The sequence below is a fragment of the Orbicella franksi genome, chromosome 3 (assembly GCF_964199315.1).
Source record: "Orbicella franksi chromosome 3, jaOrbFran1.1, whole genome shotgun sequence".
Taxonomy (NCBI): domain Eukaryota; kingdom Metazoa; phylum Cnidaria; class Anthozoa; order Scleractinia; family Merulinidae; genus Orbicella; species Orbicella franksi.
Window position 1 is genome coordinate 27,301,901 of NC_138147.1, and position 15,331 is coordinate 27,317,231.

The following is a 15,331-nucleotide window of genomic DNA, read 5'->3' on the forward strand; positions in this document are numbered from 1 at the left end:
GGAGTGCAAATTTTTATATCGTTAACTGAGGGGAAATAGAACTAACATTTTCTTTTATTTTAACTGAAATGTTGTATCAAGTTGGTTTAATGGAAAATATCAATGACGAGTTCTGCCTGTCCTACATTTAGAGTAAAGAACAATATGTGAGTGAGGAGAAATTAAAAAATATATATATATCTGAGCTGCGTCTTCCGCTACAGAAAACTGAAGAAAGATTTTCCTACATTTACTTCTCCTAGAAGACAAAGGAAGACAATGCAAGAAAAAGGATAGAAAATCACTGGTTTATTGCAATAAGAAAAAAGTAAATATTTCTCTTTGCTTGCATAATCATTACATTAACAGCCTGCAAGAGTTCTTGTGCTTCTAACAGAGTTCTAGAAAACCAATCATAAGTATCCGCAACCTAACAGGGTGTTCCATAACAAAATCTACAGAACAACTTAAAACTACCTTAATTTTCATACAACTGGAAATTTGCTTCAGTTCCTTTGACAAATTAATAATACATCTGGTATTTTCTTTCAATTACAAGACGTCTTGTATAATTATTCAAATGACAATACATCTTGTATTTGGTAATACACACTGCTGACTGGTCATTTCAAGATTCCTGAGGATAGCTTTAGCAGCTTTCCACAGATTTCTGAAGAACTTTCCACTACACTTAAACAGAGCCATAGATACGTGTAGATGTTGTGGGTGAACAACAACAAAAAAACACTCGAGATAAAGAACAAAAGAAATAAATACAAACCAGCTGCTTGTGTGTCTACAGGATTCTTTGGAACAACGGGCACCTTCAAGTCACCTTCATGGCCGTTCAGCTTCTCAACGCTAGCTGTATCCTCCAACTCAGGAGCTGTTGGCAAAACTTCTGCTTCTGCAGATTCTTTGGCTGTTGCTTCGGGTTCAGCAACTTGTTGCTGCACCACTTCATCAACTTTGCTGTCTGCCACAGGTTCTGTGACGTTCTCCACAGGTGAAGCTTCAACCTCCAATTGAGCCTCCACTTTTGGTTGAGCTTCAACCTCCTTTTGAGCTTCAACATTTTTAACGTCTTCTTCTATTTCTTTTACTTCCTCACTCGGAAGTGATACTGGTCCATTTAATGTTTTGGCCTCTTCAACTGGTACCACTTCAGTAACAGCTGGCTCTGCAGTTTCTTTTTCAGGTTCTTTTTCAGGTTCTTTTGCAGGTTCTTTTGCAGGTTCTTTTGCAGGTTCTTTTGCAGGTTCTTTTGCAGGTTCTCTTGCTGGTTCTTTTGCAGGTTCTTTTGCAGGTTCTTTTGCAGGTTCTTTTGCAGGTTCTTTTGCAGTTTTAACATCACTAGCAGCTGTGCTGCTCTGTTGTGCTTCCTTAAGAGTCTGTTCTTTGTTGCGCACATCATCTGCCCTAAAGATTTCTACTCTGACATTGGGGATTATTCCTTTTGTAGATGTGATTGCATCCACTGAACTGACTAAAGATTTTGGTCCCAATGAATTCTCTATGGAAACTGCATCATTAAGTTTAGAGCCCTGTACGGCTTCCTTGGGTTGTCTTTTTGCATCCTCTTCTTTGGCTTGTGTTTCAACAACATTTTCAACTGGCTTTTCAGCCGATTGAGTTTCTGATACATTAATATTCGAACTAATTTCAGTTTCTTTTGCTACTTTGTCTTTTGATATATCTGCTACTTCTTTTACTTTGCTAGTATCTACTGGCACTGGTTTATTATTTACCGGTGCTTTCTGGATGGTATATTCAGCAACCTTCTTAGGTTTCTCCTCGCTATCATTGGCTAAGGTTGCAGCGACCTGCGCTGCAAACTGCGCTCGCACATTGGCCTCAGCTTGCTGTTGTGACGTCAAAGGAGGAGTGCTTGAACTACTAGACTGTCCTGAAATATCTGGGGTAGAATTATTAGGGGTGCCAGTGGTACTGCCTGTTAAACTTCCTGAGGGTTGACGATTTAGGATTTCTTGCGTTACATCTTTGTTACTGTTGGGATCTTTTATCTGGATTATTTTTCTCTCCCGTGCACGGGGCTCAAAATTTTGAGTTTGATACTGTGGCACTCCAGGCATGGGAGCTGTGGGGGCTCTCATGATATAAACAGGAGGTGAGGGCTGTCCCATGGGATAAACTGTCGTCTGTGGATAGCCGAATGGTCCTTGTGATGGTGAAGGACCAGATACAGGTGGAAATTGACCCTGCATCGCTTGCTGAGGTCTGTATTGCATCTGAGGTGGACCACCCATTGGAATTTGTGTGTACTCAACCTGTTAAGAGATAAACATCAATAAAGATCAGAAAATGCATTGCCCAGTGCGCTGAGGACAGAAAGGGGGTAAAAGGTAAGAAAAGGGAAATTTAATTAAACACAAGGTAAAGGATATTATGCTGTGGGTCCTCTCATAACAACCTGTTACTCTGAACGTTAGAGAGGCCACCCTTATAGAAGAGAGAGATCTACCGATATTTCTAGAGTTAACCATATAGACAGGATTGTTTTATTGGAAAATACACCACTTGTAAAATTCATACAAATTTACATCCAGCACCATTGCGGTGTATTTTCCATGTCCTCACTAGTGAGGACGTCAATGACATCATTTCCCACCAGTGCACTGCATGGCTGCCAAACTTTGCCAAATGCCAGTTGAAAGATGGCCAGCAATACTGAAGCCAACATAAAATCTTTCACGGGATAGTTTTAAAAATGATGGCAGGATCTGCGATGACATATGGAAAATCATGCATTATCAGGCAGGATCAGCATAAACATACTGAGTGGGTCGGGATGGCAGGATTGAGCCAAAACATAGTGACCAGACAACATTGTCTGAGGCAGCAAATGTAACAGGCTCTTCAATATCCTGCAACATTTTTTGTCATGTGTGACAGTCACAAGCAAGATGCGGGACCTTTTGTTAGCTACCTCAAGTGGCAAAGATGCACTGCCTATCACAGCCCTATCACAAACGTCACAAGAATGGTTTGACCGTAAAGGTTGTGCAACATTAAAAATTCTGCCTCAGGCCGGTTTTTAGCCAGAATTTGAAAAGTGGCTGTCCAAACTGTGCTATAGGGCTTGCCCAAATGAGCAGTTTGTAAGGCAACATATGAAAAATAAAACAACTGGTTTTTTTTTTAAGTGGCCATCCACAGGATTCCCGGACACCCATCTGGCTAAAAGCCTGGCCTCAGGTTGTAAACTGTAAATGACGTTTAACCAGCTCACACTTACATGCTGTGGAAGAAACTGTGGGTTTTGCCCTTGGGGAATGAAGGGGGGTGGTCCATGTCCTATCATTTGTACTGCCATGGGACCCCCTGGAGGTGAAGCATACATTGGCGGATTGTTTGGGTTTTGGTGTCTTGGAATTCTCATGGGTCTTTGGCCATGGTAAAACGGCTGTTGATTTGGGAGGCGGGGTTGTCCTTGGGGTGTCTGCATTTGGCCAGGCATCTGCCCCATGACTAAATTTTGTGGCATTTGTGCTTGAAGCTATAAAGTCAAACAAATCAAAAAAGACAAAATTAGTTACTTACAGTACATAAAAAATAATAACCTATGTTTACAATGGTAGAACATGGTTAGTTAATAATGTGTACTTCCAGAGAATATCCATACCTCTCCCAAGGAAGGGATTTTTCTTCTGAGACTACCTCACCCCTCTTGAAATTTCATATACATGTACATGTAGTTATATCTTTTGGTCTAACAGAACCCCACCAACCCCCAGGAAATTCCCATCCTGTCTGTGCAGGGAGTATGGATATTTTCTGGAACTGCACAATAGAAGCAAAGCAGTATAGAATATTTGTGCTGGACAGCAAAGTTAACCATCAGAGTCTGCTCTGCTAGAAAAGAGGTCATGGAACATTAGTTGCTTCTGGCTGACAAGATTACCATGACATCTCGAATGACCCAAAGGACTGTTTGTAATGGAAGAGTGAGAAAATCCTATTTTGTTTGATTGAAAACACAGATAATTTTGTTTTAAGCTTACTTAAAGTAGAAAAGCAGTCAAATAGAAGAGTCAAGGACTTTCTGAGGATTTCAAGGACACATCATAATTATTTGAGTTATTGCACTATAAAAATCACTACACACACCAACAAGGGAATGAATAAAGTGATCACTCAAAAAATCAACTATTTTCAAGAACTTTTAAGCACCCGATTCAGTTTTCAAGGTCTTTCCTTAAATTTGTGTAAACACACTCAAGAACTTTCAGGGTTCATTCACTGCCTATATCAAAGTGAGATGCAAGTTAGAAACTGGTAACCAGGTGACGGTATGTAGTTTCTGGTTTGCAATTCAAATTGTTAGTCAATTTGGTACCGATATTCTTTCAACGAAAGACTTTGTCATAAAGCATTGTTAACCAGGATAACTGCAACCAGGATGTTTTCAATTGATTATTCATATTAGAAATGTTACCCCAACACACCTTTCCCAGTATCTATGAAGTTACCAAGTACTTGAACAAGAATATGTTTTATCACACTACAGTAAACTATAGATCAATTTTTAAGACATAGCTCCTTTGCAATCATGATACATGATTCTTAGAACTTTGAATTCTTTCAGTTTATTTAATTTAAACATTTTGTTCACAGTTGAATGCATCCGTAGCAACCATTTGAAAGCCTGATCAGTTCACATCTTTCGATCAAAAGCATTCATTTTCTCGCAGTAAGCAGGGATGGCAGCATTCTAAGAACAGTTTTATGGCTTCTCGTAACTATAAAGCACACTTGAGAAACAAGGTTACACTGAACATTAAATTCAGTTGCCTGGGACAACAGAGCATTGCAACATCAAACTGTCTACATACATCACCCAGCTGCGCACAGTAGGAACAAGGAACCTCAGCCATTAACCAAACATACCCAGTTAAAGTGCACCTAACCCCAATTTTTTTTTTTTTTTTTTTTTTTCACTAAAATGAATCTAGACTTTATTTGAAGCATTTGGGCGAAGAAATTTTTGAATTTGGTTGAATCCTCGATTTTCTATGCCCTTTCAAAGTTGCGCTTGAAGTGTTTCACAACCACGTTTTAGGGAGTCTGGGGCAGCGGTACCTGATGACATCTATCCAGGAACCAAACACAATAGCGCCTCAGACAACTCTCTGTATTTGCTTGAGAAAATTGAGTGCAAAACTAATTGTTCTGATGTATTTTGAGACTAAAATGTCCAAGTTTTGTTTCAAAATCATTTCTTTTTCATCACTGGAGTCAGATTTAAGTTTCGATTCGGCAGGCTCTGAAATAAACTTCAATCAAGAACGTTCAACAACTGTGAACTCACTGATTAGAGCTTTGAGGGCAATTTACAATATTTCAAGCAACAAAGGGGAAGACTTTTTTGCGGAAGAGCTGCTTTTATATTAGATTTCCCACTTGTGTTTATAGCCCATTTACATTTGTCCTTAACGAGAATGTATTTTGTCAAGGTGTTATTGTTCTGTTAAATCCAGTTTGTGTTTTACTTTCAGTTGAATGCTTCATGTTTATAAGAGCGACGTACGTGTTACAGTTGTTGAGACTTGATGACCTCCAAAACATTGGCTTCGATTGATTGAAAATCGTATTGTTTGGACCTGTATTTTTGAAGCTGCAGGAAGCAAGGTGGAAGGAAACATTTCATACAATTACTGATTTCACATTGTCACACGTTTTAAGTCGTAACTCCAAATAACCAATGTAAATTGTTCTCAAAGTTTGCAATGAAATTTGTCGGATAAACGAAAAGGATGTGTTCCCTAAGCGGTCCGCGGACAATGCTACGTGGTCATATTTTCAACAGTATTGCACAGAATCTTTGTCACACTGCTGATTTCCAAACCTTCGAAAAACTCTGCAAGTCTAACAATTTTGTTGTCATGTCATTCTAAAGGATTAATCTTAGACTTTCATCTAAATCGAAAGAGAAATAAGTGTTGGTTAGCGGCGTACAGTTGTGATCTATTTACATATCAGAAAAAGCTTCTTGATCATGATCAGATCACACAACTTTGCCGGTTATGTTATAAATACTGTGGGATTGGAAGATATAAGTTGTCGGTACTATTTCTACAAATTGCTGGTTAGTTTTAAGGTATCATGGTAGGTGGATTTTTACAAAAAATGCGAAAACCCTTTCTTGGCTGTTCAAATTGAGAAGACGGAGATAAATATTTTCCAAAAGAATGGGGGAAAGGGCTTTTTTACTTTTTAAGTTAAAGCAAAAAAACTATTTTTGAATATTATTAACCCCTTACAGCGTGTTGACACCTCTAATTAAAATTCACCGCCAGTTGTCACAAGTAAGGCGAATTGCGGTGTGATATTTCATTTGTGCACGCGAACTGTTCTTGATCTGGTTGTTTCATCACAGGCTGGCTTCCGTTCTTGTCAAATTTTCTTTATGTCAGGACGAAAAATTCTTGGCCATTTTCGTCTTCGAAGAGACCGCCGAAGAGGCGAAAATCTGGCGGAACCCACAGGTTCAGCGTTGAACTAGATCTTTGGCTCTGAGCGACCGTGGGTCGCGCTGTAACCAAGAAGAATGGTTGAAGGAACTCGAGGACACTAGTCCCACCAATGAAGCTAGAGGACAAAATACAACAAGTGCTAGTCACACAAAATTGTTGTAGAACGGACGCGATTCCGAAACTTCCACAACAAGAGAGAGCGCAGATGTAGATGTTGACAATGTCGGTAGACCTCGAGATTTCCTCTTTTTCATGCTTTTTGGCTTCACGAGGCATGGCTTCAAAAAATGTCTGGAGAACAAAGGAGCCTAAACTTAAGCAACATAATGCCAATTCCGCCGACGAAATCTCTTAGGTGAAAGATCACGTCAGTTTAACTTGTAGTTTGTCCCTTCTCGGATGACTTCACTGTGACACGGGTTTCCGCGCCAGAATATTAGTCGTCTGTTTATTTTAAGTTGTCATAACCTATTGTGTGGTAAACTGACCCATGCCGACATCTGCAGTGCAGCCTGCGGAGGGGATTTTTAACACCTATCCATACAAATCTCATAAAAGGTTTTTCCTGTTTTTCTCGATAAAATAAAACTGCATATAAGGACAAACATTTTTAGTTTGTTTACGCGCGTCTTCCGATGGAATTGGCTGAAAATCGGCAGGTATGTTCTAGGATACCTCCTTCGAAAAATCGTGTCGGCCTTTGTTTAATTTCGCTTCCGTTTCAAAGTTATGGCCTCTTTTGTAGAAGGAAACGACCGCATTAAAAATATCAAAGTTTAGGAGGGTGTAAAAAAAACCAAACCACGTCTGGAAAATCGTAGACACAATTTTTGAGGGTGATGTGTGAGAAAACATTTCCGATGTAAATCGCGCCGCTCCGATAATTCACGCGCGGAAGCAAATCAGTTTAAGCAAAGCAGTGTTTCTGGGTATTTCTTTTAATATCACTGCGACAATAACTTTTTAGAAAATTTCAAAGATATGATTGTATTCTATAACTATTAAGCTTTCAGAAAATGTGTAGGTTGATGGGGTTTTCTTTCAAAGTGCCGGTGTAAGAGCACGATTTCCAAACACTGTCAATCCACCTACCATGATACCTTAAGCAGAAAATTTATGAAAATAGCGTTCGAAAGTCTGTAGAACAAATTCCAGTGAGAGTTCTTCAATGGTTCTCACAGATTCAGTTCGCTTGTTTTGGTTTGACAAATCAACCATCGTTCACATCTTTATTGCACCATTAGCCGATGATCGTCAGTAAATTGTACAGTATATCCTTCTTTAAATCTGGAACATTGCTGTAACAGCCGACAGCACCTCTGGAAAGCGTTTGCGCACTTTTCGAATGTGTATTGCGCCATCCTGAAGGAAATGAGAGGACATGAGATATCCAACCTTCCTGGCTAGACGTCACAAGAGCCACTGGACCCATTCTCCTCAAACTCGGTTGTGCAACAAAATGGTGGTATTTTGGAGCTATTTTTCGAGATTTCGTCGGCGCACAGAAAATTGAGGATTTAATGGAATCCAAAAATTTTTTCGCAGAACTATTTCAAATAACAAGTAGATTCGTTTTAGCAAAAAAAAATTTGGGGGGTTAGGTGCACTTTAAAAAATTAAAGATATCTGAGGTTTGCCTATTTTAATAATCATCCTACAATCCATTATGCGAAGGTGCAGTAGCCTAATGGTTAGTGCGCTGAACTCAGGATCCAGTATTCCAAGTTCCAACCCTTGTCTGGCTCATAACATTGTGTTCCAGGGCAAAACACTTTACTCTCTTGATGCTTCTTGCCACCCAGGACTGGGTTGTTCAAAAGGTGGATAACGCTATCCACTGGATAAATCACTATCCAGCTGACAACGTGGTTTGTTTTGTTAACATTTATCCACTGAATAGCGATTTACCTGGTGGATAGCATTATTCAGCATTCGAACAACTGGGGCCATGTGTATAACAACTAAAAATAACAAGTTACCACTTTATTTAAGTGTCATGGTATTTAGTACCGCTGTGCTAATTGGGAACACTATAAATGAAGAAACATGTACTTTAAATAGAACTAAAACTTGCTACAAATCCCAGCTGGTTAGAAGCTGACCAGAAGTTATAAATGGGTCCCAGCAAATAGGCCATTTTCCAGTTGCTTTATGCCTCTGTGTCAAAATGAGTCTTTGGGTAAAACCATTGTTATGAAAATGCATTTCATCTGTAAGTGCATTTTCATGCAAATCAAACTCATTTTCATAAGAAACATTTAGAAAAAGGACTCGTTTTGAAACAGGCAAAGGATAGTAAATGCCGTCCAGGGAGTAGTCCTGCAATGTACTAACATCCCCTCCACGGGGGAATAAAAATACTCCTAATTGCTTCATGTTACCAGGGCTCGAAATTGCAACCAATACAGTCGCATTTGCGACTAAATCTTCTCCCTTTGCAACTAAAACTTCTTTAGCAGTCACAACGTTGTGACTAGTTTTCCCCAAAATTAATACAGAAATAAAAATTTTGTATGTTTTGTGACATACTTGTTCAGGAGATTAAAAAATGTACAGCGAAAATCCTTCTCAATTTCCATGCAACACTATGTAACACGATTTGCTCGATCAGATGCCATTACAGTGGTTTCATTATAAACATGTTCGCTGACGCAGATTTTGTTGTGAAACCACTGGATTGTCAACTTAATTATCAAACCGCAGTCTCAGGATGCCAACACGTGACGCTTTTTTCTGGTATTTCAAACAACTTTAAAGAATGTTGGCCAATATTCAAGATTTAACCAGTTTCAAGAATCATCTTTTAAATAATGAAATCGGCGAAGCGAAAAGTTTGCTTGCCAGGAAACAAGCAGCATTCAAGGATGTGACCAGAGCAGTGAAAGTAACACTGGAAACGGCTCATTTCTCACACACGTCTTTCGTTGCAAAGATTTCATGGGAATACCTTCTTGTTTTGGCATGATTACTTGTTAGACTACTATACCTAAGATTTATAGCTTAGGGTGAAACACAACCTTTGTCTTTTTGAAGTATAAGTGAAACACTGGGAAAGGTAAAGTGTTGAACATCGTGAATGCATATTTACACAGCTAATTTAGGCTTTACACTACAAGTTCATAACGAATTAAGCGCTTGGTTAGCAAATGGAAACAGGGATTTCACATCATTCAGAGATGTTTAAAGATTGTGTCCCTTCTAGAATTTTAGCTTGGGTACTAATATTGTTCAGCAGGTTTTGAGTGGCATTGAACTTTTATAAATTGAGTGAACGGTATAATTATACGATCTTTCCTGATTGTTTGTATGATTGTGGCGTCAGTAATACACAATCCGTTTTCAGATATCAATAGAAACTGTTAAGTCAAAGCTGCTGAATGAAGAAATAAAATTAAACATTCTTATTAATACGTTCGTCAAAGTGGTTATTAATAATTAACTTATGCTCAGCGACTAAATTTTGAGAACTTGTGACTAACTTTTCTTAACGGGTCGCAAAAATGTGACAGCTTTTTTTTTATTTCGAGCCCTGGTTACAGAAAATAGGACAAGCTCTGGCTTCGTGGGCCACTGGGTGTCTGGCTGTTTCAAGGCATACTACTGTTTTTTGTAACTTGATCTTGTTCCTAAACTTTACACCAAAAACAGGGTTTGTCACTTAATTCTCTCAACCAAACATAATGTAGCTGTTACTGATTTGTCAAGTTAGCATTTGATTCATTGGTGCTTATTAATACACCTGAGTGGAGAAAGGCACTATGAGAGTAAAGTGTCATGCTTAAGAACACAACGCAATGACCCTGGCCATGGTTCAAGCCTAGACTGCTTGATCCAGAGTCCTGCACAAAACCATTTGGTCGCTACACCTCCACTGAGGAGTATTACTTTTTACCCTGGATGGGAGGTTAGTCACCCTTAATGCCCAGCCCACTCAATCTGGAGTCCACTGTGCTATCCATGTACCAGCCGGCAATCTTTGTTACAGATACTCAAACCTCTTTAACAGACTCACTAAGGCCCAGTTCATACGCCGCATTTCTGCCGTGTCGAATTCAATTCAATGTATTAAATTTGACAGAAATTCAACGTCTGAATCGGCTGCCGCATTTCTGCCACACCTTCGACTGGTCTTGTCGCATTATCCGACAGAAATGCGACACCGATTCAGACGTCGAATTTTTGCCGTGTCAAGTCTAATGCATACATTATGTTAATGTATTGAGCATGCGTAAATGTTTTCCCGCTCAAGAAAAAGAAGAAACTTGGCCATTCTCGACCCAATGCAACCTGAACATATTGCAACACATACTGCTCCGTTGTCAGCCTTCTCCTTCTCGTTCCATTGGCGGTCAATTTTTTGCAAAATTAAAGTTCTTCGTCGCTCAGTATTTTCGTCCGCCATATTGAATACCCTCCGTTTAAAACATTTTCCGCTAGCTGACATACCCGACAGTACAAATTCCGAATTAAGTGCCACACCAGTGCGACGTATGAATCGACAGTTGCATTTCTGCGGCACTTAATTGAATTGAATTTGACACGGCAGAAATGCGACGTATGAACTGGGCCTAAGACTCAATATAGTCTGCATATTCAATGGTCCAGAAAATTACATAGCTGTACATAAATACAAAAGATCCACAACTTACAACCAGAAAGAAAGGTCTTAATGATTGATAAATCTGGGAAATCAGGGTTTAGATAATCAACGTCCAATGGTACTTCCTGGCACTTATAAATCATGCAAATCTTGTTTTATAGAATGAAGGACTGGATTGTAGAACTTTGGGTTCCAGTTCGTTGAACAAGAGTTCAGAAAGATAATGTTCCACCATGTTAATTTATCAAATGTTTTCAGGAGTTTGAGTTTCGTCAATAATTGGAATTTAATCATAATTAAACAAGATTGCTGTTAATTGCATTGGTTATTTGGTTGTTTTGTTGTTATGTAAGGTCGCCAGAGATGGAGGTCATATGTATATTAGTTGGGATTGTAATGATCAATATATTACAATTGATATGCTGACTCAGACCTGGTTCCAAGCTCTTTTAGAACTTAATAGCAAAGTAATTCAAACATAACAGCCATCTCTTCCACATCAAACAAATATTGGTATCAATTACGGTGGTAGATACATTTCACTTCAGTTTTTGAGACGAGAAAAAAACACTCTATGTCTGGCCTTTAAGATATGTAAAATGGACATGACAACAAGCAATCAAAGAGAACGCATAAATATTTAGACTCACGTAAACCTTTCCCTACGCAAGGAGGAAGTTTCTCTACGCAATATAACAATGAAGCCAAGGGGCAAAGATCGACCCCAGCTAACTTTTCAAGACCCTAAGCCGCTTAAAAAAGAAAGTGTTGGAAAACTTCTGAGAATATTGAGCAATCAATGTGAATTTACCTTTTGTTCGAGGCCGTATGCAAAATTAGTTTCGCTTTTGTTCGACAGGGTATTCACACGATCTACATACATACATGACGCTGCGAACTGAATTATGCGCTTGAAATCAAATTCTGTATTTAAATAGATTTCACCAGAGGGGATTCCAAGACGAGTTTAAGTTTCCCTTTCAGCCAGGTACTTCCCTTCTCGAACTTCTCGTCGCCTTTTAATGTATTCTTTAACCGGTGTTTTCGCCCCACCCCCGTCTAAAACCCGTCGCGATCATCGAGAAATTTTTAGTTTGTTAAAAACCACGTGAAAGGTGAGTTTAAAAGTGTTTGTCTGTTCGGAATAAAGCGTGTTTGATAACAGAAAAAAACAACCTGTTCGTCTAACCGGATGGCATTGTACCGATCACCTTCAATACGTTTGTTGGAAGTAAGCTTGAATGTTTTCGATTCAAGAAGAAAGATCGATCAATTTGAACATCAGAGCGAGCAAAAAACTCCCTTGGAATAACAAGACGAAAGGGACAGTAGAATCATGAGCTTAAAAATAGAATCTTTCGAAAGGTCCAGTTCCCCAACTTTACTCTTCAAATAATGTACAAATATACGCGAAGATCCGAACGTCTTAACGGAAGTAATGCATAAAGGTTATTTCCTAAAACAATAATCAAGAAAGCTAATCAAATGATCGACTCCTCTGTAGCTACAAGAGATAAATTTGAATCTTCAATGGCTCGAGAAACTTTTTGGTAAAACACCCACTCCTTAGAAACGAAACAAAACATCTGTAAATAGCAATTCATTCATAACTAATCGAAAGAACTGTTATGCAACAAAAAAGTCACAGAATTCCACGAGACATCAAAACACCAGCAAACGAAGGGATCGTCGACGTAAATATGGTGTTGATGGCATAAAATAACAATTCACTCACTTGGAAGGCCTGTGGTTGTCTTGCATTAAACTCGTCGGGCCCTAAAACGTAACGAAATGAATGAAGAAAAAATTCAATTGCGTGTGAAGTTCACGGAAATCCATTTCTTCTCATACAAACGTCAGCAGTTTTAGCGGACCACATTTCTCCCTTTTCATATCTAAATTTTACACTCATGAATCACAGAAAATCAAGACTTACTTTGCTGCGACGAAGGTGGTCCACGGGCATTTCTAAGATCAAGGAATTAAGGAATACAACAAAAATATGGTTCGGGAAAATGACACGACACAACAAAGGCTAACCTCACGACGCACCAAGATCAAACCCGGATGACTTTCCATCAGTATTTACGAGTCTCACTTACGCCATGAATGATATTTAATCAAGGATACTGTTGTGGTGGTCTTCCTTGAAAAACCATTGCAGGAGGGGAAGTGGCAGCTTTCCCCTTCTGCATAGCGGCGTAAGCGTTCTTACGCTAGCGACAAATGAAGCTTCTCACGAAGGTCTTCCGTTGCTTCGGACTTTGACTGTGAAAACCGTTCAGAAACACAAAAAAAAGGCAGCAGCGTATTTGTAGTTAATGTCGGGTGCTTTCCTTATCTTTTGGTTCCTTGATGATGTTTCAAGCGTACAGATTAAGAGGGATGAAAACTATTTCAATCCAACATGGCTGCTCTTCGGCGAGAAGCCGCAGAGAAATCCGGTGTGACGTCATGTTAGCCAGAGCTTGACACGTGATTTGCACATGGAGGAATTTTAAAATTTTTCCCGCGAAAAAGTCTTCTTTGTTTACTTTCGATACATTCACAAGTCCGAAGAACTTGTATCAGTCTGTTTATATTTTTATAGAGTCCTAAGGGGTTCAAGACGATAGCCTGGGTAAAATACTACACCTCCTAGGAGATGCTAGACGGAAGGTAAGGTTCACTACCTTCCATTGAGTATATAGGGCTCTGAAAACGGGAAGCCTTCACGTTCAGTTAGGAAAAGTTTCAGACCTCAAAGCTTACATTGCTTTAGGAACTTCTTTTCTAATACTCCTGGTTGCGCCCCTTTTTCCTCCCTCCCTCTTTCTAAAATTTGGGGACCCGTGCAGGGTAGACACGCCCAAATAATTCAAACGGTCACCTAAGATCACAAAAAGGATCTACGAGACATTTGTATTCGCACACTTAAGCCTGCTTCTCACTTGTGAGATAAGCACAGGCATAAGCACAAGCATGAGCACAAGGGAGCGCAAGGATGTTCGCATTAGCGACATATGCATGCGCAGTGTGAGTCATGTCGGAAACATTCTCGTCCCCACTTCTATTCGTTTTCAAATGTGAAAAGAACAGAGGCTCTGGAAAGGAGAATACGTCAGTGGAGAAACAACATGGCGGAGGAAGATGCGCTGTTTGCTGCGTTGATGTTGGTGAATACAACCAAAGTTCTGCTACACTTTATTTTAATAATCATTCCTTGGGTAAACAAACTCAGTTCGATTCGTGCTTTTGCTTACCTGATTTCAAATTTAGCTCTCGTGCGATCTCGCTCCACGCCAACTCCTTTTTATGTGCGTTTTTGAAGTCAACCAACAATTTATCGTACAGAATTGGATAGCTCCAGACAAGCTCTGCTAACCTCTCAACCGCCATTTTTGTTGACCGAGAGGAGATCTGGAACAGTGTTATTTTGAATGGTTGAATTCTTGCGCTTATGCTTGTGCTTATTTCAGACCAGTTCCCACTAGTGAAATAAGCGTATTAAGCATAAGCGCAAACACAAGAAAAAGGAAAATGTTTCTTTTTCTTGTGCTTATGCTTGTGCTTATTTCACCTCAGTGCACACTAGCATTTTCTTGTGTACTTATGCTTGTCAGTGTGCTTATCTCACAAGTGTGAACCAGGTTTTGAATTCTTTTCTCAGAAAAAAAATCGTCATAAAATCTCCAGTGAAATTGATTTTTTTTTTCTGAGTGGTCCTATAATTTTCTATCAGATCAGCATATAGAAAGCGTTGTTAATCAAGGTTCTATCAAATGGCATAAAACACACGAGACACAAGGAGAGGGGGGGGGCGGGGGAAAGGAGACAGGGACCTCTTACTTAAATATTTTTAGTTTTCGAAGCAAGACTGCAAGAGACCCTGAGACCTGATACCGGTCTTTCTTTGAAAGATTTTTTACATTAGAACTCTCTGGCCAGTGCTTTTAGAGTTATTACGTTTTCAGTCATGCGCAATTGTCAGAAGCTGTCATAAAAGCGTACCTTTCATCACAGTGAAGGCAAATAGCTTATCGGAACTGGTCTCATTCGAAGAATCACCACAATCACGTCTCCATTTATTAAGTAAAATAAAGATACAACAGTAATCATCATCATTATCATCATCATCATCGATATTTTACCAGGATAACCCTTAAGTACAATTACGGTAGTACAACAGAACTGTTATCAACGTGGTTCTGCTGACTAAAACACAAGAATAAAAAGTAGAAATATAAAAATAGAAATTAAATTTCAGTTATAAGCCTCC

The 15,331-nt window shown here is 39.3% G+C and overlaps 1 protein-coding gene across 2 annotated transcripts in view; it reads right to left on the reverse strand.

The window, feature by feature from the left end:
• Positions 1–13,511, reverse strand: part of LOC145481753 (eukaryotic translation initiation factor 4 gamma 3-like) — a 37,520-nt gene extending 24,009 nt beyond the window's left edge. For both annotated transcript variants that reach the window (XM_081460283.1, XM_081460282.1), the window contains exons 1-5: positions 13,204–13,511; positions 13,010–13,041; positions 12,809–12,849; positions 3,236–3,496; positions 761–2,267 (exon numbers count right to left, since the gene is read on the reverse strand). In XM_081460283.1, coding sequence (XP_081316409.1) covers positions 761–2,267; positions 3,236–3,496; positions 12,809–12,849; positions 13,010–13,041; positions 13,204–13,268 — 1,906 coding nt within the window. In that variant the 5' untranslated portion in view covers positions 13,269–13,511. The remainder of the gene's footprint in view (positions 1–760; positions 2,268–3,235; positions 3,497–12,808; positions 12,850–13,009; positions 13,042–13,203) is intronic.
• Between the last annotated feature and the right edge of the window lie 1,820 nt (positions 13,512–15,331).